This window comes from Sebastes umbrosus, chromosome 4, assembly GCF_015220745.1.
Source record: "Sebastes umbrosus isolate fSebUmb1 chromosome 4, fSebUmb1.pri, whole genome shotgun sequence".
In the NCBI taxonomy this organism is placed as follows: domain Eukaryota; kingdom Metazoa; phylum Chordata; class Actinopteri; order Perciformes; family Sebastidae; genus Sebastes; species Sebastes umbrosus.
The window spans coordinates 6,000,511-6,024,872 of record NC_051272.1 but is presented as its reverse complement, the minus strand read 5'-3'; the positions used below and the strand labels follow the sequence as shown (position 1 = coordinate 6,024,872).

Here is a 24,362-nt window from a genome sequence, read left to right as displayed (position 1 = left end):
TTCTTCTCGTACACATTGGCTCACTGATTTAAAAACACAATCATTATTCATAATGTAAAAACAACATGTGATCTTAAGTGACATATTGATAAAAAGTGACTATGATAAAAAGACATTACAGGTATATAATAATCAACATTGTGTATGAATGAAGTGTCTGTTTTTTTAATATGATTTACTAAAGCGCTCGGTGATGTAGTCGCCTGCTGTAACTGGCGGGTATTTGTTGGAGCCGTCGATGCAGGTTATTAGAGCCTCGTCATCAGGCTGGACGAAGAAAGCCATAGACTGACGTGTGCTGGAGTCTCCAGCAGGGGGCAGCAAAACCCTGTGGACCTGAGGGAGAGGGGCAACTGCAATTATATATACATCCTTTTTTTGGTGTCACTTAATGAATTTATACGCTTACTTAATAGTTCTAGTTACACTGGGATCCTAAAATTTTTTAATTTTTTATTATTATTATTATTTATTTTATTTCACTTTATATTTAATTTTTTTTGTTTGCCTTTATTTGTGAATATTATTTGTTGTTTGTTCCAAGTGGGTAGCATTCTGACTCAGGTCACATGACCCTGCTGATGCGATTTTAAATTTGAACACCTGTTGTCGCCACGCTACACACCCTGATTAAGACTTGTTGAGTCGAAAGACGTTGGTGTTATCCATGTCTCATAAAGGATTTATAATTTACAATTAGAGTGCCTCGGATGTTTTCCAGACTGCCATCTCTTACCAAGGACTTCCTATCAAAGTAAGCTGGACAGTCACTGTTTTTTTTTATTGTTATTTGACGACTTGCCCCATCCTTGAAGAGCACCTGTTTTTGTTTTTGTACTTCAACATTACCATTACAGAGTTTCCTGACCCAGTGCAGCACTTTTTTTCTTCATTTATTAACAGGGCTGACATCTTCTCCATCAAAAAGAGGTTAGAGTTAGTTGAATATGTACTGTTTATGCACCTCCATGCATATACTTGTGCACCTTTTTATAATTATAATTCTTATATCATTGTAAAACAAACAGTTAAAAGGTACAGTGTGTAGGATTTGGTGGCATCTAGCGGTGTGATTGCAGATTGCAACCAAGTGAGTACCCGCTCACTCACTCCGCTCACTCCTCCCTTTCCAAGACTGTGGTACCGTGAGCTGCCGTGGATCGTGGTTAAGTTACAGCAAACTAGAAGCGGTTACACCGCACTGGAAGTAGCGTAACTTAAGTACGGAAGTTACGTGACAAAAACTACCTAGTTAGGTTTAGGAAAAGATTGTGGTTTGGGTTAAAATAACACGGGAGGTGTTTATTCATTCAGATGTGTATATCTGCAGAAATTTCCTCTCAACTCACCACAGAGATGAAGTGATCGCTGGTCCAGCGCTGCATCAGGTCAGCGACATTGATGAGGACCGCTCCGGGGACGATGGGAGCACAGATGAATTCACCTGAACGTTTACGCACCTGAAGGTTAACAAGAGGCGGATTACATGCCTGAAGATTTCTTTCACAGTAACACATATCAAAACAAATGTCCAGTTGGGTAATCATTGACTTTAAAGACAAAAGGCTAAGTGGTAGTTAGTCATTTGTCTTGCCTCCAGAGGGGTAAATGTCAGTGGTGTTACCTGCAGGCCCTCCGAGCTGCTAAACAACAGAGTGATGCTGCCGTAGTCTGAATGTTCTCCACATCGTGTCTGGCCCTCCTTCACTTTCTCATGGTTTACTGGAGGGTAGTACAGAGTCCGCAGTGTTGAGATATTCTGCTCCGCTAGAGGAGACACAACAATACTGGTATATTAGTATCACAAGAGTTTACACCGGGCCGTTACACTGGGAACAGTGTGTAGGATTTAGAGGCATCTAGAGCTGCAACAATTAATCAATTAGTGGTCAACTCACCAACTATTCTGATAATCGATTAATCGGTTTGAGTAATTTAAAAAAAAAAAAAAAAAAAAATTCTGATTCCAGCTTCTTAAAGGGACTGTTTGTAACTTTCTAAGCGTATAAATGTAGCGGGTCGGCACACATGCGCGCTCGCATATGCGCGCTCGCGTGTGGCCGCTGTCTCGTCTCCTCTGCCTGCTCGCCTCCAATCAGACAGCGCACGCGTTCTCGCGTACTCGCTCCACCTCTAGACGTGAACGCGCGCAACTACACACTGCAGAAGAGTTAGTTTAGCTCTGAGAATATCTAGTGAATGTACAGTGGACGTTTGTGCAGAAATAACTGCTGCAGCTTCACCAGACCAACAGAGGTTTCCCGTGTCTTGGGAAGTAACGGGGCTCCGCAGAGAGAAACGTTACCGTCTCGTTATCGACCGGTTGCCGGTGTCTTCCTGCTCTCTCCGGCTGCGGGCGGAGGGAGACGAGTTTCTCGCTGGGGAGCCCCGCTGCCTCAGCCTGTGCTGAGGCAGGAGAAGCAAACACAGTATCAGCATTGATTCATGGAGAGACCTTCGTCTGTTCAGCTAACATTACTGCCAAGCAGCTGAAATATAGAGTGATATTGTGGTTTTAGCTGACGTGTGTCGCCTCACTGTTTTGAGCGATGCTCGTTCATGTCTATTTAGAGCGAGCACGAGCTCGATGCTGACTTTCGTTGATTTCACGGCCACAGGTGTCGCTGTTAAGAAGCATTTCTGAAAGTTACAAATAGTCCCTTTAAGTTATGCTACTTCCGGTGTGGCATAACCACTACTGGTTTGGCATTAATTAACCACGATCTTTTCCTAACCCTAACTAAGTGCTTTTGTTGCCTAAACTTAACCAAGTTGATTCCTGTGAAGACGGAAGTTTATTTTGAAAAGACTGGAGTGGAAATTGACGCTGGACATTTGTTGGAAAATGCAGAACAAATTAGGAATAACTTTTCATACGAACCGCTCTATGAGGATACGTTGTACTAATAGATCCCCCTAAATCCTACACACCGGCCCTTTAAGGCTCGGCTGTCTGAGGATATAATTTGAAAGAGGTTTTGTTCCAGTAAATATGAGCCTGAGGGATACACAGAGGCCTTTTTCTATCATCTTCCTTAACTGACGCTGAGGAAGTCAAACACAATGCTGCTGTGTGAGAAGACTGTTTGCTCATGTAGGCTGCGTGTGTGATCTGAGGGCTGACAACTTAGTGAGGAAAGTTTGCATGACTAGACCAGCTGGGACCAGCTGCATGGATGATGCTACACTTCCTTAGAAACTATCAGCACTGCCTGCTCAGCAGAAAACCATTTCTTGAATGTGAGATGTCCTGATAAAAGTCCACACATGCTCAGACGACTCCATGCAGATAGACAAAGGATCACGGGGTTATCAGCAACATATCAGCTGATCTAGACTCACTGACCGACGTCAGCTTGAACCCAACAACAACAACAACAATGCAACGCTCCATGAGTTAACATACTTCCTATTAGACGGTGCGCGCTCAGGAACACCTCCGGGTCCAGACCCAGACTGTGGGCCATCACCTTCAGCACACGCAGACTCAGCTCTTTACAGCGCTGGAAGAAAGACGTCTGGATCTCCTGGAACTCTTTCACAGCACCTGATGGCCATTTCTACAGCAGAGGAGAACTGAGATGGACACTCAACATTTTCACCATTTTCTAACATTTTCTGACATTTTTAGAAAATAATCGAAAATGAAAAAGAAAATCACTTGTCACATTTTATGTTTCCTGTTCATGTTTGAGCAAAATGGGGTGATATGAAGAAAAGTTATGACGAGATCCAGTGGTGGAATGTAACTAAGTACTGTTGTAGCCGCCCATTCCCTGGTGCTTGCTGTCATTTCCCTTTTCCCTGGTGTTGTTTTGGTTGAGTTGCTGAGTGATTAGAGGGTTATTCAGTTCACCTGTTGCGCAGGGTGTGGGGACTGGCTCTTAAATGATAGTTGAGAGCAGCTTGGTGCATTCCCCTCTTGGCCAATCAGGGTGTAACGACGCCCTTTCTGTAGAGCTTAAAAAAGGACCCAGTGTCACCCAGTGACACCCAGTGTCATTCTGATCTCTCCCTCACTAAATGCAACATGTGTTATCAGCCAAACCAGATACTCTGGTCTGTTTCAGGCCCTTTTGAGATTCTGTGATCTTTGTGTTTTGTTTATTGAGAGTGTTGACTATCCTAGTTGGGGAAACAAAATAAATACCAATCAATTGGGTTACCTGCACTGGGACGTTTAGGGGCTATTTGTGTAACGATCTGGCTTGCCTCACAATAGCCTAACGCCTGCAGGCTTTATTTTGTTATTCTAGTCATTTGTTGATTTTCACTGAAACCCTTTATACCTATTTCTTTTAGTGTATTTTATTTGGGGAAACTTTAAAGGAGGGTAAAAGGAAAAATAAAAACAATATTTCAGTTTCCTTATTTGTTTGTTATCGAAGAGGCATTTGTTCATTATTATTATTAAGGAGGCATTTTATTTTATATTATTATGTGGATGGGAACTGTTTTTCAGTCTTTTGCCCGAACAACTAAAGTCTGGGGAAATCAGTACCGCCACAGTACATTTACTCAAGTACTATATTTATTTACAATTTTGAGGTACCTGTACCTTTACCTGAGTATTTCCATTTTATGCTACTTTATACTCCACTACATTTTGGAAGCCAATATGTACTCTTTACTCCACTACATTTCCTTGACAACACTAGCTACAAGTTACTTTACAAATTCAGATTATTAATACAAAATAATGAACTAATAGAGCTGCAACGATTAAATGATTTGTTGTCAACTATTAAATTAATCGCCAACTATTTTGATAATCGGTTAATCAGTTTGAGTAATTTTTTAAAGGAAAAAAAAGTCTGAATTCTCTGATTCCAGTTTCTTAAATGTGAATATTTCTGGTTTCTTTACCCCTCTATGACAGTAAACTAAATATCTTTGAGTTGTGGATAAAACAAGACATTTGAGGACGTCATCTTGGGCTTTGGGAAACACTGATCAACATTTTTCCCCATTTTCCGACATTTTTTCAGACCAAGCAACTTCAACAGATTAATAGACAATGAAAATAATCATTAGTTGCAGCCCTAATCCGAATCAAGTGTCTAAGGATAGATGGTGTTGTACTGTATGCTGTACTGATTTTAAATAAAACAAATCATTCTCTGGTGAAATAAAACAGTTATAGAGTAACTTGTACTTTGAACTTTGATTCAGTGGGATGAATCTCTGATACGTAAAAAAATTAACAAAGTCATTACAATGTCGGGGTGAAATGAAGAAATGTTGAACGCCTCCTTTAGGTCTCCTGGGCGACTGGGATTCAACCTGAAAATAAAAAAAAACATTTAATTAAATTTAAAACGGATAACCTGTGCAGGTGAGAAGTGTGCTTTGATAACTCTCTGATTGCTACCTCTCACTCTCCGAACACACCCAGCCGTGGTTGGGACTGATGGCGAAGGTTGATCTGCTGAAGGGTCGTTTCACTTCATCTGGCTGCAGGAAGAACGTCTTGGATATGGAGAGCACACGATCCACCTATCCAAACACACACCAGGGGAAAAGACACGTTACACTTTAAAGTAGTTATCCTTAAGATTTCAGTCCTGCTTGATTTAGAATTTATATTTGATTGAAAGTATTTTTTTTGTTGATGAGCAGAAATAGAATAGAAAAATTCTTATGTACATGAGCTTCAAGTTTTCAGCATTGTGTGCATATAGTCAGACATATAACAGACATTTATTTTAATGCAAATTGAAAATGCACTTTTTTAGTACTTATTCGAGATACTTTTACTTTACTTGAGTATTTCCATTTTATGAAACTTTATACTTCTACTCCACTACCTCTCAGAGGTAATATTGAACTTTTTACTCCACTACATTTGTCTGACAGCTTTAGTTACTTTTCAGATTACATATTCCTGTCCAGTGAAAACAATGTATCCCCAAATTTGAATATTTAGTGATAAATTATAGGATGAAGTGTCCCTCTATGGGTTGAGAAAACCCCTATTGGATTAGCTGGAAAATGCATCATCACAAAACAGGGCAGTTTTTCCTCATGAAAAGTTGACTTTTCAGATGATCTTATAGAATATGATGCATTGGTTTAGATTCAAAACAATAGGCTTAAAGGAGTTGAAATTAGCACGACCTTAAACCTGCAGCAGTAAATTGCAAAATATCATTAATGCAGCAGTCATATTAATCCAAAACCATCATATATAGATAGATAGATGATAGTAGTAAAACACTGACATTTGCATTTGATACATTTTCCTGATAAACATTGCACGTTTACCTTTAGTGCAGTATTTGCAGTGTAGTAGTCTATACTTGTATTTAAGTAATAAGCATTCACCACACTGCAGCACACTAAACAAAGATTCACTCTATCTGTTTTTTCTCACCTCCTCCTGAGTGATCCCAGTGTTCTTCAGATAAACAAAACCAACTTGTGTAAAAGCTGATTCCAACTCTTTGCTCAAGTTGTGCATCTGCTCGTCAGAAACATCTTCCTCACTCAGGCTGTATGCACCAAAGTCCACCACTGGGATGCTCATTTTTATAAACTAAAAAGTGTTTCTGAGAGGATCTGGTCTGCAGAGTTGCAGGATATAGTCTAACTAGAATTACCTACACATCCCTCTCTGTCTCTCTGTCTGTCTCTCCCTCTGTCTATCTGCGACCTCATTCTGCTGCTGTCATGTGACCTTTTTCCAGCCAGTGGTAAAAGAGTTCCTAATTATACAACAGTTGGTTATCTTGTCACCTTTGGATGCTGTTTGTGCAGGTGTTTACGAACGTGATAGTAATTATAAATTTGAACTCTTAGTGGCCCTCTGAGGAAATGTTTGATTTGCAGAAAGACTGGAGCATCTCGTTTGCAGGATGTGGTTTTATGGGCATTTATTATGTTGGAGCCAGCAGCTGCATCCTTGAACGTTTCCCTCGCTTCATACAAGACGCCTCTAAGATCTATGGAGCTTCTGCAGGAGCTCTGATGGCTGCTGTGCTCGCTGTGGGAATCCCTCTGGGTGAGCTTCTCGACTCACCAGACTCCATTCAAAAATGTGCCATTTTAACGCTTAGTTGCAATTTGCAAACATGCAGGATTAAATGAAACAACATTTAAGATGTCATTTAAATCACTACATTTTATTTTATAATTCGGCATAGATATAATGCACCAAAAAGCATTGTAATTTGATAAATCCCCAAGGCTACTTTCTACATATTTTTGTTTGTTTGTTTTGCCTTAATTACTGTAAAATTTTAAATTTTGCAATTTGTATTTCCAGATGATTCCTCTGTCTCATCCATGACAGATTCATGTGTCCACTTCATACCACATGCTTGTATCCACACTGACCTCACTTGTCTCCTCTTCTTTGACATATACCAGAAAGCTTCTGCTGACCTTTTGAACTGTTGAGTTGTTGCTGTGGTTGCATCTCATTTGGACACCTCAGATTTTCTGAATTCAAAAACAAAAAAGTAACAAACTTTTGCAAACTTGACATCAATAGATAGAACTACTTTTAATAGTTTCTATCCAATATTTGATGCAAGTGACTACCAGTCTACTTTTGCACATTTTTAATTGCACAAAATGCAAAGAAAGCATGATGCTTTTTAAATTAAACGAGGTAATCTAACTTAAGTTGTTAGTTGACAGCATCACTCCTGTTTTTAAGATCCTATAAAGATCGTTTAGAGTCAGGATTTCTATTTTTAAATTTCAGGATTTCTCTATTTTTTGCATCTGTAGTGTTTTGCAAAATTAAATCCTGCAATTGAACAGATCCCTAATATTGTTCTTTCTAAAAAATCACAACTGCCTCTAGTCCAGCATATCTACCGTGCATGCACTGTAATTATTGTGTCCCTCTGTGCAGAGAACTGCTGTGCTGATTTGATGTTCATGGCCAAAGAGGGCAGGAAGCACAAACTGGGGCCCCTGCACCCGGCTTACAACCTGGTGCAGATAGTCCAGGACTCCCTGCGGGGGGGCCTCCCAGAGGACGCCCATGTTCGAGCCTCTGGGAAGCTCTGTGTGTCCCTGACCAGAGTGTCTGATGGGAAGAACGTACTCGTGTCTGAGTTTGACAGCAGAGAGGAACTCATCCAGGTATTATTTCTTTTACAAATTTGGAGTTAAGCTGACCCTTTTATCCAGAAGTCAGGAGACAATTCATTTTCTTAATTGCCAACATGATAAAGAAAAAGAGTAGAAAGGAACTACTGTACGGTGATACAGTCACCATTGATTTGCTGACTAGACAGATGTAACTTTAAATTGAGGAAATGTGGGAGGAATATGTGGGAGCCGCACCCTCCTTTAACAGAAGTGGTGATTTTCTTCTAGTTTACCTTCATATCTGACGTAAGTGATTTAATTTTGTATTTTTAACCAGCCCTTCCTCTTTGAAAATAAGACTTTAAAATGTACCCTTTTCCAGAATTTTAAAGAAAAAAAAAACTTTTTTCTCTAGTGTTTGTGTCTGCACAGTAAGTTTTATTGTAAGTTGTATTGCAGTAATGTCTTCTTTTTCCAGGTCCTCGTCTGCAGCTGCTTCGTCCCTTTCTACTGCGGTGTGATCCCACCTACTTACCGTGGAGTGGTGAGTGAACCAGCACGCTAGGACATGCAAAGTTTTCTCTTAAGCCAGGACGTTTATGGTGTGCTTCACTAAGTCGGTCGACGTTACAGCTCAGCATCATTTAGTACAGTTTACCTTGAAACTGCATCTGAGTTCAAGAGGCAGACATTGAATGAATTCAGCCTCTCTGTGCTTCAATTAAAACTAAATTAAAGCAAGATATGAACTGTTTTTTAATCAGATTTGATGCATATGTTTCTTACCCTCAACTCTCTGTATATTGTGGCCACTAGTCTCGGTGTGTAACCAGAGTGCACAACCCAAAATGTTCAAACTGCCCTAAAAAGTCAAAGTCTGGCAAATAGTTGGAGGTTTAGGCATGTGCACATTGCTGTTGTATTGTATTGTTGTATTTATATTGTGTGATTGCATTCTAATACAGTAGTATTGTAGTTCATTCAAACTTCCTCAAGATGAACCTGTCAGGTTGATTTAGTTATTGCATGATCTGTTAATTATTACATCTTCATAAAAACAGTGTACAGTATCTTTGATAGTGTTCATTATTCTGAATACTTGAGAACATGTTGGTTATGCCTGAATAAACTTCTGGTCCTCCTCTTCCTCTCAGCATTATGTGGACGGCGCCGTCAGTGACAACCTGCCTCAGTGTCACCTGAAGAACACCATCACGTTCTCCGCGTACGCCGGCGAGAGCGACCTCTGCCCCCGAGGGAGCACGCTCAACTTCCACGAGGTGCGCTTCAACAACGTCAGCATCCAGGTCAACTCGGAGAACATGTACAGAGTCACCAGCACCTTCTTCCCCCCGCAGCCCGAGGTGAGACACCGAGGGGCCACGTTTCAGACGCTACTGACTCTCAGCTGCTGCAGTTACAAACCTTTTTATTTTATTCATAACAGACATTTTGAAAGTTTAAGTATAGAATTCTATGAATTCAGTACTGTACTTGAGGTAGTCGTTTTCTGTAAACTTTACAGTTTTTTTTCTCGAGTCAGCTAGAGGTAGACCGATTTAATCAGTTTGGTCCAAACTTTACAAACTATCGTTATCGGCGGACCTGGGCTCTGATAGTGGCTGATGGCTGCACAGCCGTACATCACCATTTTGCATGGAGGCTTCACACAAAGTCAGAGGGAGTAGAGGGGGAGAAAAAAAGTTATCTCTAGGATATATAACGCAACACTATCAGCTTTTTCTTCCAGATACAAGACAGGCAGACAGGGAGGAAAATAAATAATTCACTGTTTCTTTAACTTGCTTAACAATTTGGTGTTCTCTCTTCCAAATAATCCAGCCACGTAACCATCTATTCATGAAATGAAATCACACACTTCCTCCTTAACAGCAAGTAATCCTGGTCAGTCATACTGTAAACCACAGAACGGCGCATCGCCCATTGCAAATAAACAGAACATTTTCCAACGATGTAATCCACCAAATCACACTTCAGGAAATTCTCTTACGAGTTATTAAATTCAGAGACAAAAAACGTATTATTAAAAACGGCGTATGCAAAAGTAGTTGACTAGGCTGCTGCAGAAGTAAAGAAAATATTGGCCAATTAATCGGCTATCGGCTTTTTCCTGCTCCAAACTATCGTTATTATATCGGCCTTTAAAAACCCACTGTCGACCTCTAGTTTCAGCCCATTCAAGTAAATTAAATGTTATTAATAGGGAGAGTGGGGTAAAATGAGCCAGTGGGTAAGTTGACCCACCCCCTGTATCTTGGCAACTGTGATTATGTTTTGTCATGTGACCATAAATTCAGGAAGTACCCATCATTTCTATCTTGCTGTGATGAAGTGAAGCACATGGGAGAAGTAGTAAGTACTTTTTTACACCAAAAACAGTTTTTTCCCTATCAAAGTAAATTTTCTGCATGTCAGGAATAATGAATGTTAGGTCAAAGCAAATTTATCCAGGTCTAAAAAAATATATTATACATGTTGGTGATTTACTAAGACATAACACCATGTTAATCCCTTCGCTAAAGATTAGTCTGAATTGCTAAACTGGGCCATTTTTTCCAAAATGGTAGCTATGGGGTAAGTTAAGCCACTGGCTCACTAATATTCTACTATTATTCCGAGCCACTGGCTCAACTTACCCCACCATAAATTAACCAAATTAATTCTCTGATGTATAAAATGGTATTACTGTTGAGTGTTACACAACTTGGTTTGATTTTTTTACGTGTTAACCTTTATAGAAGAGGGAGATAAAGGAAGTTAAAACAGTTGGTTATAGTGGAACAGCAGAGGCAAAGAGGGTCCTCACAGAGGAGGTAGAGAAGGAGCTTGCAGACCATATCAAGAAGCTGGCTGAACAGTTCCACGGCCTTACTCCAAAGAAATGCTGTGAACTGGCATTGGAATTGGCAGAAAGAACAACCTTCCTGTCCCCAACAACTGGAAAGAGCAGGGTTTAGCAGGTAGGCCTAGGTCAAACCAAAGACCAAGACGAAAATCACAGCGTACAGCAGTTCTGAGGAGAGTGTGATGCCATCCCATTTGATGACACTTCTGAGCATGAGAGTTCTAATGATGAGAGAAGTGAATCAGACATCTCAGATCTGTCAGTTGGTGACTTTGTCATAGTAAACTTTGTGTCCAAAGGCAGAAGCTACCATTACATTGGCTTGGTTGAGAGCCTGGAGGGCAACGAAGTGAGTGCAAGATTTCTCAGAAGAATCCGGGGGAACACTTGACGTGAGAAGCCCACCTTTGTATTCAAGGAAAAGGATGAGGCATCTTTTCCACTGAGTGATGTGCTGAAGAAGCTACCTCAACCTCAAAAGGCTGGAGGAACTGCAAGGAGGGAGCAACAGTTCATATTTCACTGCAACCTTGACGACTGGAATATTGTCGAATATTGAATGATATTTTGATTGTTCAATGGTCTTGAAACTCACTGGTGGTTTGTTCTCACAAGTTCATAACTGTGAAACTGTTTGTTAACACACTTATGCTGAGGTTTAAACTTAAAAACTCAGATGTTCAGTTTACCCCACGATGGCTCAACTTACCCACTGACTCGGATCAACTTACCCCTTACCTGGGGCAAGTTGAGCCACAGGAGCACTTTTTTTGGGAAGGTCATTTTTTCCAGACAGCTTTGTGATGGATGCATGCTGATCATTTCATTTGATAGGAGAGATCCTGAATTTAAGGTTCAAGTTTTCATTCTGCTTCTGTCTCATTTTTCCTAACCTCGAGGACAGCATAAGTAAAAATTGGCTCATCTTACCCCACTCTCCCTATAGCCTAATATTACAAATGACAAATTTGCCTCAAAGAGCTTTACAATCGGTACAGCATACGACATCCTCCATCCTTAGACCCTCGATTTATATAAGGGACAAACTCCGCCAAAAAACACCCTTTAACTTACCACAAATCACACATATTTCATATTACTGCCAGCCTTCTGAGACATGAACCTAAAGATGCACACATGTTCCTTTTTTATTTCATTTTTAAACAAATGTATCCTCCATTTAAGCAGCCATTGTTTAGTGTAGTTTTGGTGTCTAATTCTAACCCAACTGTGACTGAAAACTGAAAATAATAAGTCAACAAAGTGATAAAGCAGGCTTCTCACAGAACTCGAACCCCAGTCTCTATGGCGAAAGTCCTGAGTGTGACCCATTCATCCACCACAACGTACCCCTTACATGTGTTTTGTCACTCTTTATATTACTACTACTATTACCAGATGTAAATAGCCGAACAGCTGCTGTGACTATTCTCACCCAGGACTAAATAGACACTTGATGATTCTCAAAACTAACCAATACCCACACATGCAGACCACCTGTTGTAGCTTCTTGCCCTCTCCAAAGGAGATGAAAACATGTGTCCAAAGTTAGTCCAAAGTCCTGCCTGAACCAAAGCTCGACTGAGAGATAACATGACTCTGATGTCTGCTTTCTGCCCTCTGCTGGTCAGAAATTGGTTATTGCAACCTTAAATAAACACCAACTCTCCATTTATTTTGATACCAATGGACCGTAAACTCATGCAATATTGTATAGATGAAGCATATCTAACTTGCATCCTTTTGTATTTTACAGGAAATGGCTGAAATCTGCAACAATGGCTACATAGATGCTCTCCGCTTCCTACAAGAGAACAGTAAGGACACAATTACTGTTTAAATATTCATGTAAACAGAAGGTGGTCCCGACTGGCTGATGGAGAGTAATCCAGTGCTTCTTATTGCAGAAAAACGTCTCAATTTAAATGCCCATCACAGATCTGATCAGCACCGAGTGTCCTCTGAGGAGTTTGGAGATGGACGCACCTAAACCTGCTTGTTGTGAGGTGGTGAGGGTGAAGGAGTCGGATGAAGCTGAAGAGTCCGATGAGAACACACAACAGGATGGGACGAAACCACATCAGGAGGAGCACCGGTGGCTGGATCCACAGCTCATAGAAAACCTCCCAGTTAACATTAAAAAGGGTAAGGAGGACAGGACATTTAGGACTATGATTCAAACCAGATGAACAATACTTTACCACTGAACAGTAACTGTAATGCAGTAAAACTAAATATGTAATGTTTGCTTTTTGCCAGCGTTGTGTGAGGCCTGTAGAGAGACGCATACTGCTGGAGGTCTGTTGTCCCACGTGACCGAGTACCTGCCAAAGGTGACTTCCTACCTGCAGATCCCCGGTACTCTGCCCGTGGAGTCGGCCTGCTCTCTAGCCCAGAGGTACAGCGTATTAACCTGTATTCAACCTGTTGCAATACCACATCCAGATTATTTCTAGCATTCGCTTCAAATCATCTGACACTGTCTTTGTCGTCTTGATGCCAAAAGTCCTAACTGTCTGGTACTGTAGTCCAAACAGGCTACAACAAATGTCTTTGACCTAGATGTATTAATGACTATGAACCACAGGTGGATATATGAGGGATTATAATAGTCAAGGATAGTCAGCCGCAGCATTTAGGAGCTCAATCTCTTCAGTCTACGACCATTAAGCACATTGATGCTTCATACTTTTACTCCGCTATATTTCTCTGACAGCTGTAGCTATTTGCAAATAAAGATTTTTTAGGTGACATAATATAAGCTGCTGTTGTAACATCATAGCACCTCTTTCTGTCTGCTCCTTCCCTCCTTCCTTCTGTCCTTCTTTTACATTTTCAACTAATGTGAAAGCACAACAATCCTCAAAGATTTTTGGTCTATTTTTTCCTCTGTTTTTCACAATGACAACTTTCATTCTTAAATAATAATAATAATAATAATAATAATAATAATAAACTTTATTTGTCAAGCATCTTTCATTCAAGAAATGTAGCAACAAGTGCTTTACAATAAAGAAAAATATAATTAATATAAAAAAAAAAAATTAAAAAAGATAAAAAATAAATAAATAAGATTGAATCGAATGCATAACATAAGATGGAAAATAAAACTAAAAATTAAAAATAATAATATTAAAATCAGTACCCAATTTATTTCTAATATTTGCACTAATACTAATATTTTTCTCTCAATTCAAATTTTAGGATGTATGTAGGAATAGATTATTTCCTCCTTAGTCGTAGTGCTTATTTTATTCAAGTAGTTTTTTCTACCACTGTCAATATATAACATACATACTGCATATACGCAAATTTGACTCTCCAGGATTTTGACTGTTCCTTTTCAGACTTGTGGACTGGATCCCAGATGTACCGAGGGACGTGAGCTGGCTCTACGACATGGCTGGAGACATTTACAAACAAGCATGGAAGGACAAGATGACGGACTATGACAGGTATGCAGCGTAATAATCATTTCAGAAATGTGCAGATTGTGCCACGCAAATTTCAATGCCTTAAAAATCATCACGCTGTACTTTGAGCTGAATGTTAATGTTGTCGTGAACTTAAGAGTTATACAAGTGTAACTTTTGTTGGAGCAAAGTGGTGCACGGATACACCAACACCTGTCACTCCTCTCTTTTAAGATGAATCCTTGTCTCGTTCTTTTCCCAGTGAGTCGTCACTGCGCAGATGTACAAGTCTGCCATTAGGCCTGAACCTGTGGAGTCAGAGAAAAGAAGACATAAACGCTCTCCCGGTGACCCCAACAGCCACCCCCACCTCCAGTCTTACCCTCACCTGGGACTCACATGGGGAGCTGGACCACATGCCTCTGACTCCACCCCTCACACCCACCGTCAGCTCCAACTCTGGGTTTGGAGAAGCCGCCGCAGAGTCGCCCAAAAGCACAGGTAGAGGCTGGGGTTTGGGCAGAGCTGTGGGGTGGATCCGAAATATTGCATCCGAGCAAACTTCAAACCTCAAAACGGATGAGTCGGCGTCCTTTCCTGCATTCACGTAAATCTATTTAATGTTGCACTGAAAGAAAAGAAAAGAAAAACAAGTAGAATAAATAAATGCAAAAAGATTCTGTGTTTTTGTGGTGTCACTATCAAAGAAAAATATCAGTGGGTTCCTATAAATTAAATCTGTATCAGGTACCGTGAGGAACTGTGTAACTCTACTACTTCTCTTGAGGTAAGGTGACATCTACAGTATGTCCTGCTCCCTCTTCCAGCTCCCTCCCATTTAGTTTGAAAATGTTCCTGGGGTTCTATGTCTATATTGAAGTAGTAGTAAGTAGTAATCCATAATTTTATATCAACAATAAATCATTATACTGTGTGTAAAATATGTGGTAGTACCCAATCTATTAATGCAGCTTTAAAGCTTAGTCAGTATATTCTTCTTTATTGGATTGTAGAATTTGAGTAGCACTTCATTTTAACAAAGATAAAACAAAAATTGTTTTAGCATTCAAGAACTTCATCTCCTGTGAGACTTTGATAGCGCATTGATGGTTAAGACAAAAGGACTTATGGTTACTGAATGCCAACACAATACCTATAATATTGAGGTCTTCAAATAATACTACAGAGTACAGTACGGACAGAAAAACACAGGAACATATTTCAGTTTTTCAGAAAGATGGAACAACTAAACTTCTAATTAGTCACCACTGGAACAAAGTTAAAACAGCACCAGGTTATAAATATAATGTATACATTTAATTCATTTATTTTTAATGATATATTTATCATCTTCTACTGATATATTATGATGCACCATTCACAGTTTATCTGTTATCACATGTAGTCCTCCATAATCATCCTACGAACAAACAAACATAAAAGCAGCAGGATCTAGAAATAATGATAATCCATTGATTATATTAATGTTAATGTTATTAATTGTTTTAATACGGTTAGTTGCTTCATATACAGCTTTTTAAACCTATTTCTCTCTGTATGATGATGTGCAACAAGTCAAAAGCTGGAATGTACATTTGGAGTAATCCCCCTGAATGAGATTGTTGTTCCCCCTTGACCTCGTTTCACCCTCCTGTAGTGTAAATAGTACAGTACTGGTTATGGAAAACAAGTTATGTAAAACAGGATCACATGTCATGCAGCTGGCCCAATTATACTTTCGTAAGTGAAGTGACTCCAGCCTGTTTACTACTTTGAAACATTTGACATCTGAGCCTAGTAAGTTGTGCAATACCACAGCCAACGGAAACACTGCCCCCATTTCACCCGTGAATGTTGTGGAGATAAAAAGACAATGTGTGCATCTTAGTGCAATATTGAAAAGGGAATTCCAAAAAGGACCAGCTGATGGATGATTGAAGAGACGACAGAGATGTGGTTTTGAGTTGATGGAAACCTCAGAGAAGATGTTTAACTGGGACGAGGAGTGGAACATCTCTTTTGCAGGCTGTGGGTTCAGGAGTATTTACTACCTGGGAGCGTTGAGCTGCATCCTGGAGCGAGTCCCACAGCTGGTTCACGGAGCCTCCAAGATCTGTGGAGCTTCATCTGGGTGTCTCGTGGCTGCAGCTCTGGCCGTTGGGTTTCCCATCGGTAAGTTCACTGAACATTACAGACTTTAAATCATCATGGTCGATGACTTTTATTGGGTATATAACTAATGCTTTGAGGTTACAGCTTATGGCCCTTTACTTTACTCTATTATGTAATGAAATCCTCTCTTTATATTTGTCTAAAATGAGGAGTCGCGTTATAACGGTATTGACAAATATTGATATTGTGTTAATAATATACATATGATCTCATTGTGTAAATAATCCAGCACCTTTTGTATAGCTATACAGTAATGGTTACAGACTCTCCACCGTCCTATACTTGTATTTTGAGTGTAATTTGTTTGCCAAATAAGAGACAAAACACACAATAAACAAAGATGAATTTGACTGATAGCATTTTTTTATTATTATTTATAGATATTTCGATGAAATCCTTATCATGAATTCTTTGGTCACAATAATCATGTAGTGAAAATCTGATATTGTGACAGGACTGGTCTAAAATAAACCAAATTTGACCCCATCTTTGCAAGTAAATAAGTAATTTCTTTATCATGTTATTTCTCAATGGGTTTCAGTTATTTCTTAGCTCTTTATTGACAGTGTGGCAATATGGATCTGGATAATGACCACATCAAAGAACAAATAAAAGCTCTGTGTATAAAAATCAAACATTGTCAAAGTAATATGATAGTAAGGTTGTTTTGTTATAAAAAAAGATAAGACATATAATCCCGAAGGAAATTATATTGCCCGAGATTGCAACATAAGAATAAAAAACACAACAGAGTAATAAATATAAAGTGTATAAGAAGTTATATTAATACCAGTACAGAATAGAATAGCATAAGATAAATGTAGTAAAATAAGTGAACTAAGATAGAAAACAACATAGGAATAGAAACAGGAGTAAAAATATAAAGTGCATAAGAAGTAATACTAACACCAGTGCCTATAGAGTAAAAGTAAAATAAATTGACTGACCTGTCTTGTACAGAGCCTGTTCGTTTTTAGTCCAGTTTTATAGTTTAGTTCTAGTTTTAGTTATCCACCACTTAGGCTTATTTGTCTAACACATTTACTACATGTTTTCATTTTCTTCCAGTACTATCTGTAGTACCTGACCATTCAGAAAGGTCAAGGATATGTTATCTCAGAGCTGTTATTGATACTGGAATAAACATTGTACTTGGCAGGTTCACTAACACGCAGAGTTCATTCAGTAGTGAGAGCAAATTCCAGAGGTCACATGGAGTTTTAAAGCAAAGGGAGGCCCAGCGAGGGAAAACACTCACTGTCTCTCATTCACTAACTCAGAAACACATAAAAATAACTATAAAATAATATCCAACGCATTCTCATCCCAACTCGTCATGTACTGACGCTTTGTCGGAACCCTCGGCGTCACTCTTTTCGGTCGCAGTAAACACATGCTTAATGTTGTCAAGTAAACAAAAACACATGCTTAGGTTCAGGCAATAAAAGGTTTAGGAAAAAAACAACATGGTTGGGCTTAAAACTACGTTTGTACAGTGAAAACATGAACGGGGACATGAACGAACAGCTGATTGTAACGTGACGCACAGGACATGAACAGCGGTCTCCTGGTTGGACCCATTCACCTCTCCTCCCTGTGTGTCTCTTTCGCTCTTTAAACTATGACACAACAGCACTTTCCCTGAGCGTTTAATACTGACGCGGATGGTTTTACATTGTAGTTAATGGAAAACCTGGTGCGTCTCATACCGACGCTAAAGGGTGCCTTAAAGCTGAAGTAGGCGAGATTGGAGCAAATATGATTAAAAAAAAGTTATTTTTATAAAACGGTCGCTATATCGTGACATTAGTAAATGAAACAGGTAACCTGGAAAAAATCATGTGCCTCTGCGTCCTCCAGTGCTCCTAATGGCATCTGCAATATTTCACAGACCGGAGGAAAACAAGCAGTAAGAGCTGATCTGAGGTCTGCTGTCCAGCTGCTGTCTATGAGAGCCGGCTGTCAATCACTCGCAAACACCGACCAAATGGTCAAACTAGGCAGCGCTGATCAAATATGGATCAATATTATGTTACGTTAATGCCTATTTCTCTCCTCTAATGTTTTCAGAATCATCTTGTAGTGCACGGTTTAGCTGTAAAATGAGAAAGTTTGTGACGCTGCCGCCATTGTGAAATCTGGTGAAGGAACGCCAAGTTCTGGTCACATGACCGGAGCACAGCCAATAGGAACGCTCTCTCAATGAAATGACCTGTGATTGGTCAAAGTCTCCCGTCACGGGCTTAGATTTTTTAAAGCCTGTAAACAGAGCCATGAGGAAGAGCAGAAGTCTAGTTTTCTCTCAGAACACTTGAATTACAATATGCTGAAAGGTTATTATGGGATTTCTGCCCAATGATGCCAAAAATATACTGACTACTGAAGCTTTAAGCGTCGGTATCTAACGCCTACGGCCGTGACAAAGCGTTGGTGTTTGACGCCCTGGCAATGAGAACGGGCTGTAATATCACAATAACAAAAAACAACAAAAGATAGACTATTTTATTATTACTTTACAGGTATTTTGATAATGTAGGAACAACCTTAAATTGTAAGTAGACATGATAAAAATGACTCACAGCAATAAAGAAACAACAAGAAAAGAACAGTGAGATAAGAAACAGAGCAGTTGAAACAATTCCTCAAATTGACATTAATTTCCTAAATTTCCCAGAATGCATTTTGCATTTAGCTCCAAGAGAGGGAGCTCAGTGAGTCAGGGGTACAACGTTTGCTTCTTTAATACATCAAAAATCCAACATAATCACAAAATTGTTAAAGAAAATATCAAAAGTTGATTGTTTGAAAGGTTAAATGTTATTAATTCTTTCATAATAAATGCAGCTGTAATTCATCACTATCTTCCTCTACATTTTCCTCCTCAGATCAGTTCTGTGCTGATGTGTTGAATGTGGCGAAAGACGCCAGAAAACACACTCTGGGAGTTTTCCACCCGACCTTCAGTCTGCTCCAGACGGTTCGGGACTCCCTGCTGGTGAAGCTGCCAGCTGACGCCCACCTCCGGGCCTCTGGGAGGCTCTGTGTGTCCCTCACCAGACTGGCTGATGGGAGGAACGTCCTGGTGTCAGAGTTCGACAGCAGGGAGGAGCTCATTCAGGTGGTTTTTCAGCCTGGTCTGATTTCACAGCATCTGTTCTGATAGTAATTCTGATATCTAAAGTTTTTGTTCTGCATTGTCTATCTTTGCAGGCTCTGATGTGCAGCTGCTTTTTCCCTGTTTACTGTGGTTTCATCCCACCTTCATACCGTGGAGTGGTGAGTTCCATACATTTGGAAAGTGAAGTTTTTGTGAGAGGATTAGAAGGAAATGGTTATGAATATGGTTTTACTGTGTTCTTTTAGTTAAAGCCCCTATAATCAGAATGTTTTAAAGCCTATAAATAGGGGCTTTAAGTAAACAATCCGAGTAGGGATTTATGGCACAACTTCATGGTGCATGGAGAAGGGAAACAAATAGCATATCTGGGCCCTTTTTTTGGTAATTTTACTCCTGAGAAATACTTGTAACACAGCTACGATGGAGTATGAAATATATTTTCTTTTAGCTTTAAACATAATTTTAATACAAACTTTTGGTGTGATGAAAGAGCTGGGTGCCATTCTGCATCAATGTTCAACAGTCATACAGGGACACAACCATCATAGAAAAGTAGATACCAGTTTCTTCACTGACAATATGCCTCAATAGACCAGAATGCATTGCAGCCAGAAGACATGATATTTGAAGTTAGGGGGCCCAAGCTTTTTTCTCACCTCTAAAGATTGCTTTTTCTTTTTTTTTTTTATTATTATTTTCCTCTTTACCGACACTTTAAAGTTTTAGCTAAACGTTCACACTCCTTCTTTAAGAGTTGCAGAAGGTACTCAGGGTAATGTAGGAAAACAATAATTGAGGTAGAATACACAGGTAGAGGGGAAAGCACACCAAAAAAGAAGTCAACAAAATTTCTTGAATGCACTGAACAAATGTTTATTTTCTGGTAACACTTTATAATAAGGGTACAAATCATATACCTAAGTAATGCATGACTCATATTGCAGTGATTTAATGCATGAATTAATGCATGATGTATCATGAATTTCATGTCGCTCGCTTTTAACAAATGATGAAGTCACTATGACTTAATGTGATTAGTTCACACTTTAATATATCATCAGTTAAGGAATGCACTTCATACATTAATTGACATGGCACCAAATTAGTTGGATTCCTCCTCTATAAAATTCATTATTTCAGAGCCATGCATTTGCTCAGCCTAAAAAAAAATAGCTCTGTATTTCTATGAGAATAGACACAAGGTATTTTTTGACAGATTTACAACATAGTGGGTGCAACACGAGTTGTTTTAAAAAAGTGTTTGTAAGTACATGATTTGTACCCTTATTATAAAGTGTTACCTCTTTACTACATGTTGTAATTCATTTCCATTGTAACACTACACATGCCTCTTATATAAAGACAAAGATACAGTTCATGAAATACATGCATACATGCACTCAGCAGGGTACTGAGTTTGACAGTCATCTACATCAAGTCGTTTCTCTTCCTTTCTCTTCAGCACTACATGGATGGAGCCCTGAGCAACAACATGCCTCTGATGGAGCAGAGAAACACCATCGCCATGGCCCCATTCTCCGGCGAGAGCGACATCTGCCCCAGAGAGGGTACCTTCAACTTCACTGAGGTGAACTACGGCAATGTGAGCATCCAGGTCAACACCGGCAACGTGCATCGGATCTGTACGTCCTTCCTCCCTCCCACACCTGAGGTGGGTGCTTCTCCTTTAAAACAGTGGAGTTTAAAAATGTTTTTTTTACCTGGGGGGGAAAAATCTCTACTTCTCTACGTTGTCACACCGAGAAAATACAATGTAGTCAGTTTAAAAGTTATCTGTATTGTAAAAGAAGAGCAAAGAAACCTTCATGATTTCCACTTTTGTCTTTGACAGAAGCTGGCTGAGATCTGTCACAACGGCTACGTGGATGCTCTTCATTTCCTGAGAGAAAGAGGTGAGCTCCTCCACCTTCATCCTTCACCATCCTCCTCCTAGTTACAACTGAAACATGCTATTATAGTAAACTGTCTGTTATAGATCTGCTTGGAACACAGTGTCTTCCCCCCAGTTTGATGGCAGAGACGGACGCAGTCCAACCTGTTTGTTGTGAGCTGGTGAAGGAAGCAGCAGAGTCCAAGAAGACTCTGTTGAATGGATCAAACCCTCATCAGGAAGATCACTGGTGGCTGGGCCTGAAGGTCACAGAGAACCTCCCAGCTGGCTTCAAGAAAGGTAAGGAAGCAGGTCACAGGTTTGTAAGTTAGAGAAAGGGATTAGCTGTACGACTAAATTAAAGGTTTTGGTTTATTGGAAGCAAACGTGTTCCTGGTTCAAATGTCTAGAGGAACAAAAAGGAAATAGAAAAGAGAATAATGATTGCCCTGCCTGCCCTAAACTTTTGAGCAAAGCACTTTGGGGTGGACATGCACCACTTTTCAGGTTTTTAATATTTTTTTTTTTTCACTTCACCAATTTTGACTATTTTGTGTAGGTCCATTACATAAAATCCAAATAAAAAAATCTTTTAAATTAAGGAGATGGGGGGTGAATAATTTGCAATCACCGTACACATTATTTGTGTGTGTGTTAGTGCTGTGTGAGGCGTGCAGGGAGAGTCATGGTGACGACACTCGGTGGTCCGAGCTCACTAAGTTCCCTCCAGTGAGAGTGATCATGTATCTGCTGACCCTCCTACTGCTGCCCATTGAGCTGAGCTTCCTACTCACCAAAAGGTAAAGTGGTTTGATCATCCAGTCACTTAATACTGTTTCTGCACTGGGAAAATGAACTTGGATACTTACATATTGGTATTTTTTTGTAACAGCATGATTTTATCACTGTCGACATCGACTGCAGATCTCTGCAGGCAGACATGGAACAGCGGAGGCGACGACCCCGACAGGTGAGTGCACTTGCAAACATCATATTTTGAACTTTTTTTTAACCTTGAGATTATCAAATTAATTATTTCAATGCTATTGGTTTGGTAATTATTAGTTATTCTTTACAAGTCTTTGCCAAACTATCAACACTTTATAAATAGATAATATCATTGCAAAAGCCCTATTAAGATGCTAATTTTTGTCATCTTTGTTTTCTCCAGAGCATTTCAAAAGCAGTCCTGCAGCAGCAGCAGCAGGTCCTCTAACTCAGACCTCAGTAACCAGACAGGAGGAGACAAAAACATTCAAACTTTGACCTCAACAATCACCCCAAACTCCAACAAAACTCTTCACTGGGACAACAACGGTAACCTCGACCACTTCTCCCTCACCTCTACATCTACCTGCTCATCCAACTTCCCCTCCCCCGACACACCTGCATATGGTAAGGTGACTTTAAACCGCAGAAGTAAACGGACACTTCATCGACCATAAACCAGGCAGAAAAAAAGACTGTTTAAAATTTTCAAATGTAAAACCTTTTATGGATGGAATATAATATTTATCGCTTATGTTGGATCAATCAGAAATAGAGTAGCTACATTGATATTTATTTACGAAATCATTCCAGAGACTGAATTTGTTCAAGCGCTGACAAGAAATCTAAAGCTAAGTTGGTCTCCAGAGTTATCTGCTTAATGCAGCCACTTCATTGCCAATATTTGTTTTTCATTTAACTGTATGAAACTACATTTAAGGCTTTTTTCTAGGTTCAGTTCACAAAATATCACTGCTATAGTATTACAAATTCACAATTTTGTTGTTACAGAAACATTTTCATTAGATGATGTGAGTTTAGTACGATAACAAACAAGAATTGCAAGATTTTTTTATTCATATGAAGATTTTTTAACTTTATTTATCTAGTATGTGACTTGCAAGTGCAGAATATGGTTTTGTCTGTGGTATAGCAGGATATGGTTTTGTCTGTAGTATGGCAGAGCAGTAACAAGCTCCTACGTAATGCTGCTGGAGAGTTCTTGAGGCACTGAAATCTTCACCTGCAGCTGGTTTTAACCTCTGACCTCATTGAGGAGGATCAGAAACAGAAAGATTCACTCCAGCCCCATGACCGGAGAGCAGGTATATCATAACTGACTTTACCTGAAAGGTTTGGCTGAAACTAAAGGCCTAGTGTGTTGGATGCTTTTGTTTTTATAGAAATAAAACCCATTTAGTTAATTTTTGCGTATCAGCTCCCACATTCATCAAATACAAAATGTGTAATTTGTAAAATTCTAAGCGTGTTATTAATGCATACGACGGATGCTGCAAAGTGAAAGTGTCACACACATGGGACGAGAGAGTTGACAGAAAAGACGATGGCTTACAGCTTGAGGATTTGGTGTCAAAATGAAAAGCAAAAGCGTCTATTTGAACCCAAAGCTATAAAGGAAATAATAACGTTAATGAGGCGATCGCCATGCGGAGGACGGAGGAGTCACAGCTGCTGTGGTGCCAGGTGGAAACCTGCGACCCCACAGCGAAAGCTCGACCAGAGAGGCAAGAAAATCCTGTAAATCTTTTCAAATGTACATTCGAAGTGTCTATTTAAAGATATGTAAAAGTCACGTAGTTTGGTCATAAGATAAGATGTTGAAGTTATATGTCTAACACGGTCAAATATCTGTATTTATTTCTGCTGAAGCATCTTGGGGGGCGCAAAACCATGTTACATGTTTCATTATCTAGTGCTCAACTTTTGTCATTTCCCTCTATGTTGTTTTATTTACTTGTATATTCTCTACAAAATAAAACACTTCAGTTATCCTCACTATACTCTTAAGTGTACCCACAAGGTTGTTTGACATGTTGAATGACTGAAAGGTAATCCAATAATGTAGAAAAA

The 24,362-nt window shown here is 39.5% G+C and overlaps 3 protein-coding genes across 3 annotated transcripts; 2 read left to right on the top strand and 1 right to left on the bottom strand.

The window, feature by feature from the left end:
- Positions 1-20: 20 nt before the first annotated feature.
- Positions 21-6,658, bottom strand: si:dkey-10o6.2 (uncharacterized protein LOC100124608 homolog). Its single transcript, XM_037766494.1, has 7 exons — positions 6,374-6,658; positions 5,372-5,496; positions 5,217-5,283; positions 3,407-3,560; positions 1,625-1,767; positions 1,350-1,460; positions 21-336 (listed from the first exon to the last, which is right to left on the bottom strand). The coding sequence occupies exons 1-7, from the start codon at positions 6,524-6,526 to the stop codon at positions 166-168; spliced, it is 924 nt and encodes a 307-aa protein (XP_037622422.1). The 5' UTR covers positions 6,527-6,658; the 3' UTR covers positions 21-165.
- A 42-nt stretch (positions 6,659-6,700) lies between these two features.
- Positions 6,701-14,999, top strand: LOC119486411 (patatin-like phospholipase domain-containing protein 2). Its single transcript, XM_037766488.1, has 9 exons — positions 6,701-7,000; positions 7,862-8,094; positions 8,522-8,587; positions 9,198-9,407; positions 12,666-12,726; positions 12,848-13,054; positions 13,169-13,307; positions 14,257-14,364; positions 14,585-14,999. The coding sequence occupies exons 1-9, from the start codon at positions 6,814-6,816 to the stop codon at positions 14,931-14,933; spliced, it is 1,560 nt and encodes a 519-aa protein (XP_037622416.1). The 5' UTR covers positions 6,701-6,813; the 3' UTR covers positions 14,934-14,999.
- A 1,081-nt stretch (positions 15,000-16,080) lies between these two features.
- Positions 16,081-24,287, top strand: LOC119486412 (patatin-like phospholipase domain-containing protein 2). The gene is made up of 9 exons (XM_037766490.1): positions 16,081-16,494; positions 19,380-19,612; positions 19,705-19,770; positions 21,075-21,284; positions 21,465-21,525; positions 21,609-21,803; positions 22,162-22,303; positions 22,396-22,473; positions 22,675-24,287. Exons 1-9 carry the CDS (start codon positions 16,290-16,292, stop codon positions 22,946-22,948), a joined length of 1,464 nt encoding a protein of 487 aa, XP_037622418.1. The 5' UTR covers positions 16,081-16,289; the 3' UTR covers positions 22,949-24,287.
- The last annotated feature ends 75 nt before the right edge of the window (positions 24,288-24,362 follow it).

Bases quoted from the DNA above. Each gene is read 5' to 3' on its own strand.
- si:dkey-10o6.2 (XM_037766494.1), bottom strand. From the start codon at position 6,526: ATGAGCATCCCAGTGGTGGACTTTGGTGCATACAGCCTGAGTGAGGAA. The intron at 5,284-5,371 runs GTAGCAATCAGA...TTTTATTTTCAG, and splicing joins GTGTGTTCGGAGAGTGAGAG to GTTGAATCCCAGTCGCCCAG. The intron at 1,461-1,624 runs GTAACACCACTG...GTTAACCTTCAG, and splicing joins GCAGCTCGGAGGGCCTGCAG to GTGCGTAAACGTTCAGGTGA.
- LOC119486411 (XM_037766488.1), top strand. From the start codon at position 6,814: ATGTTTGATTTGCAGAAAGACTGGAGCATCTCGTTTGCAGGATGTGGT. The intron at 7,001-7,861 runs GTGAGCTTCTCG...CCCTCTGTGCAG, and splicing joins CGCTGTGGGAATCCCTCTGG to AGAACTGCTGTGCTGATTTG. The intron at 9,408-12,665 runs GTGAGACACCGA...TGTATTTTACAG, and splicing joins TCTTCCCCCCGCAGCCCGAG to GAAATGGCTGAAATCTGCAA.
- LOC119486412 (XM_037766490.1), top strand. From the start codon at position 16,290: ATGGAAACCTCAGAGAAGATGTTTAACTGGGACGAGGAGTGGAACATC. The intron at 16,495-19,379 runs GTAAGTTCACTG...TTTCCTCCTCAG, and splicing joins GGCCGTTGGGTTTCCCATCG to ATCAGTTCTGTGCTGATGTG. The intron at 21,804-22,161 runs GTAAGGAAGCAG...TGTGTGTGTTAG, and splicing joins CCCAGCTGGCTTCAAGAAAG to TGCTGTGTGAGGCGTGCAGG.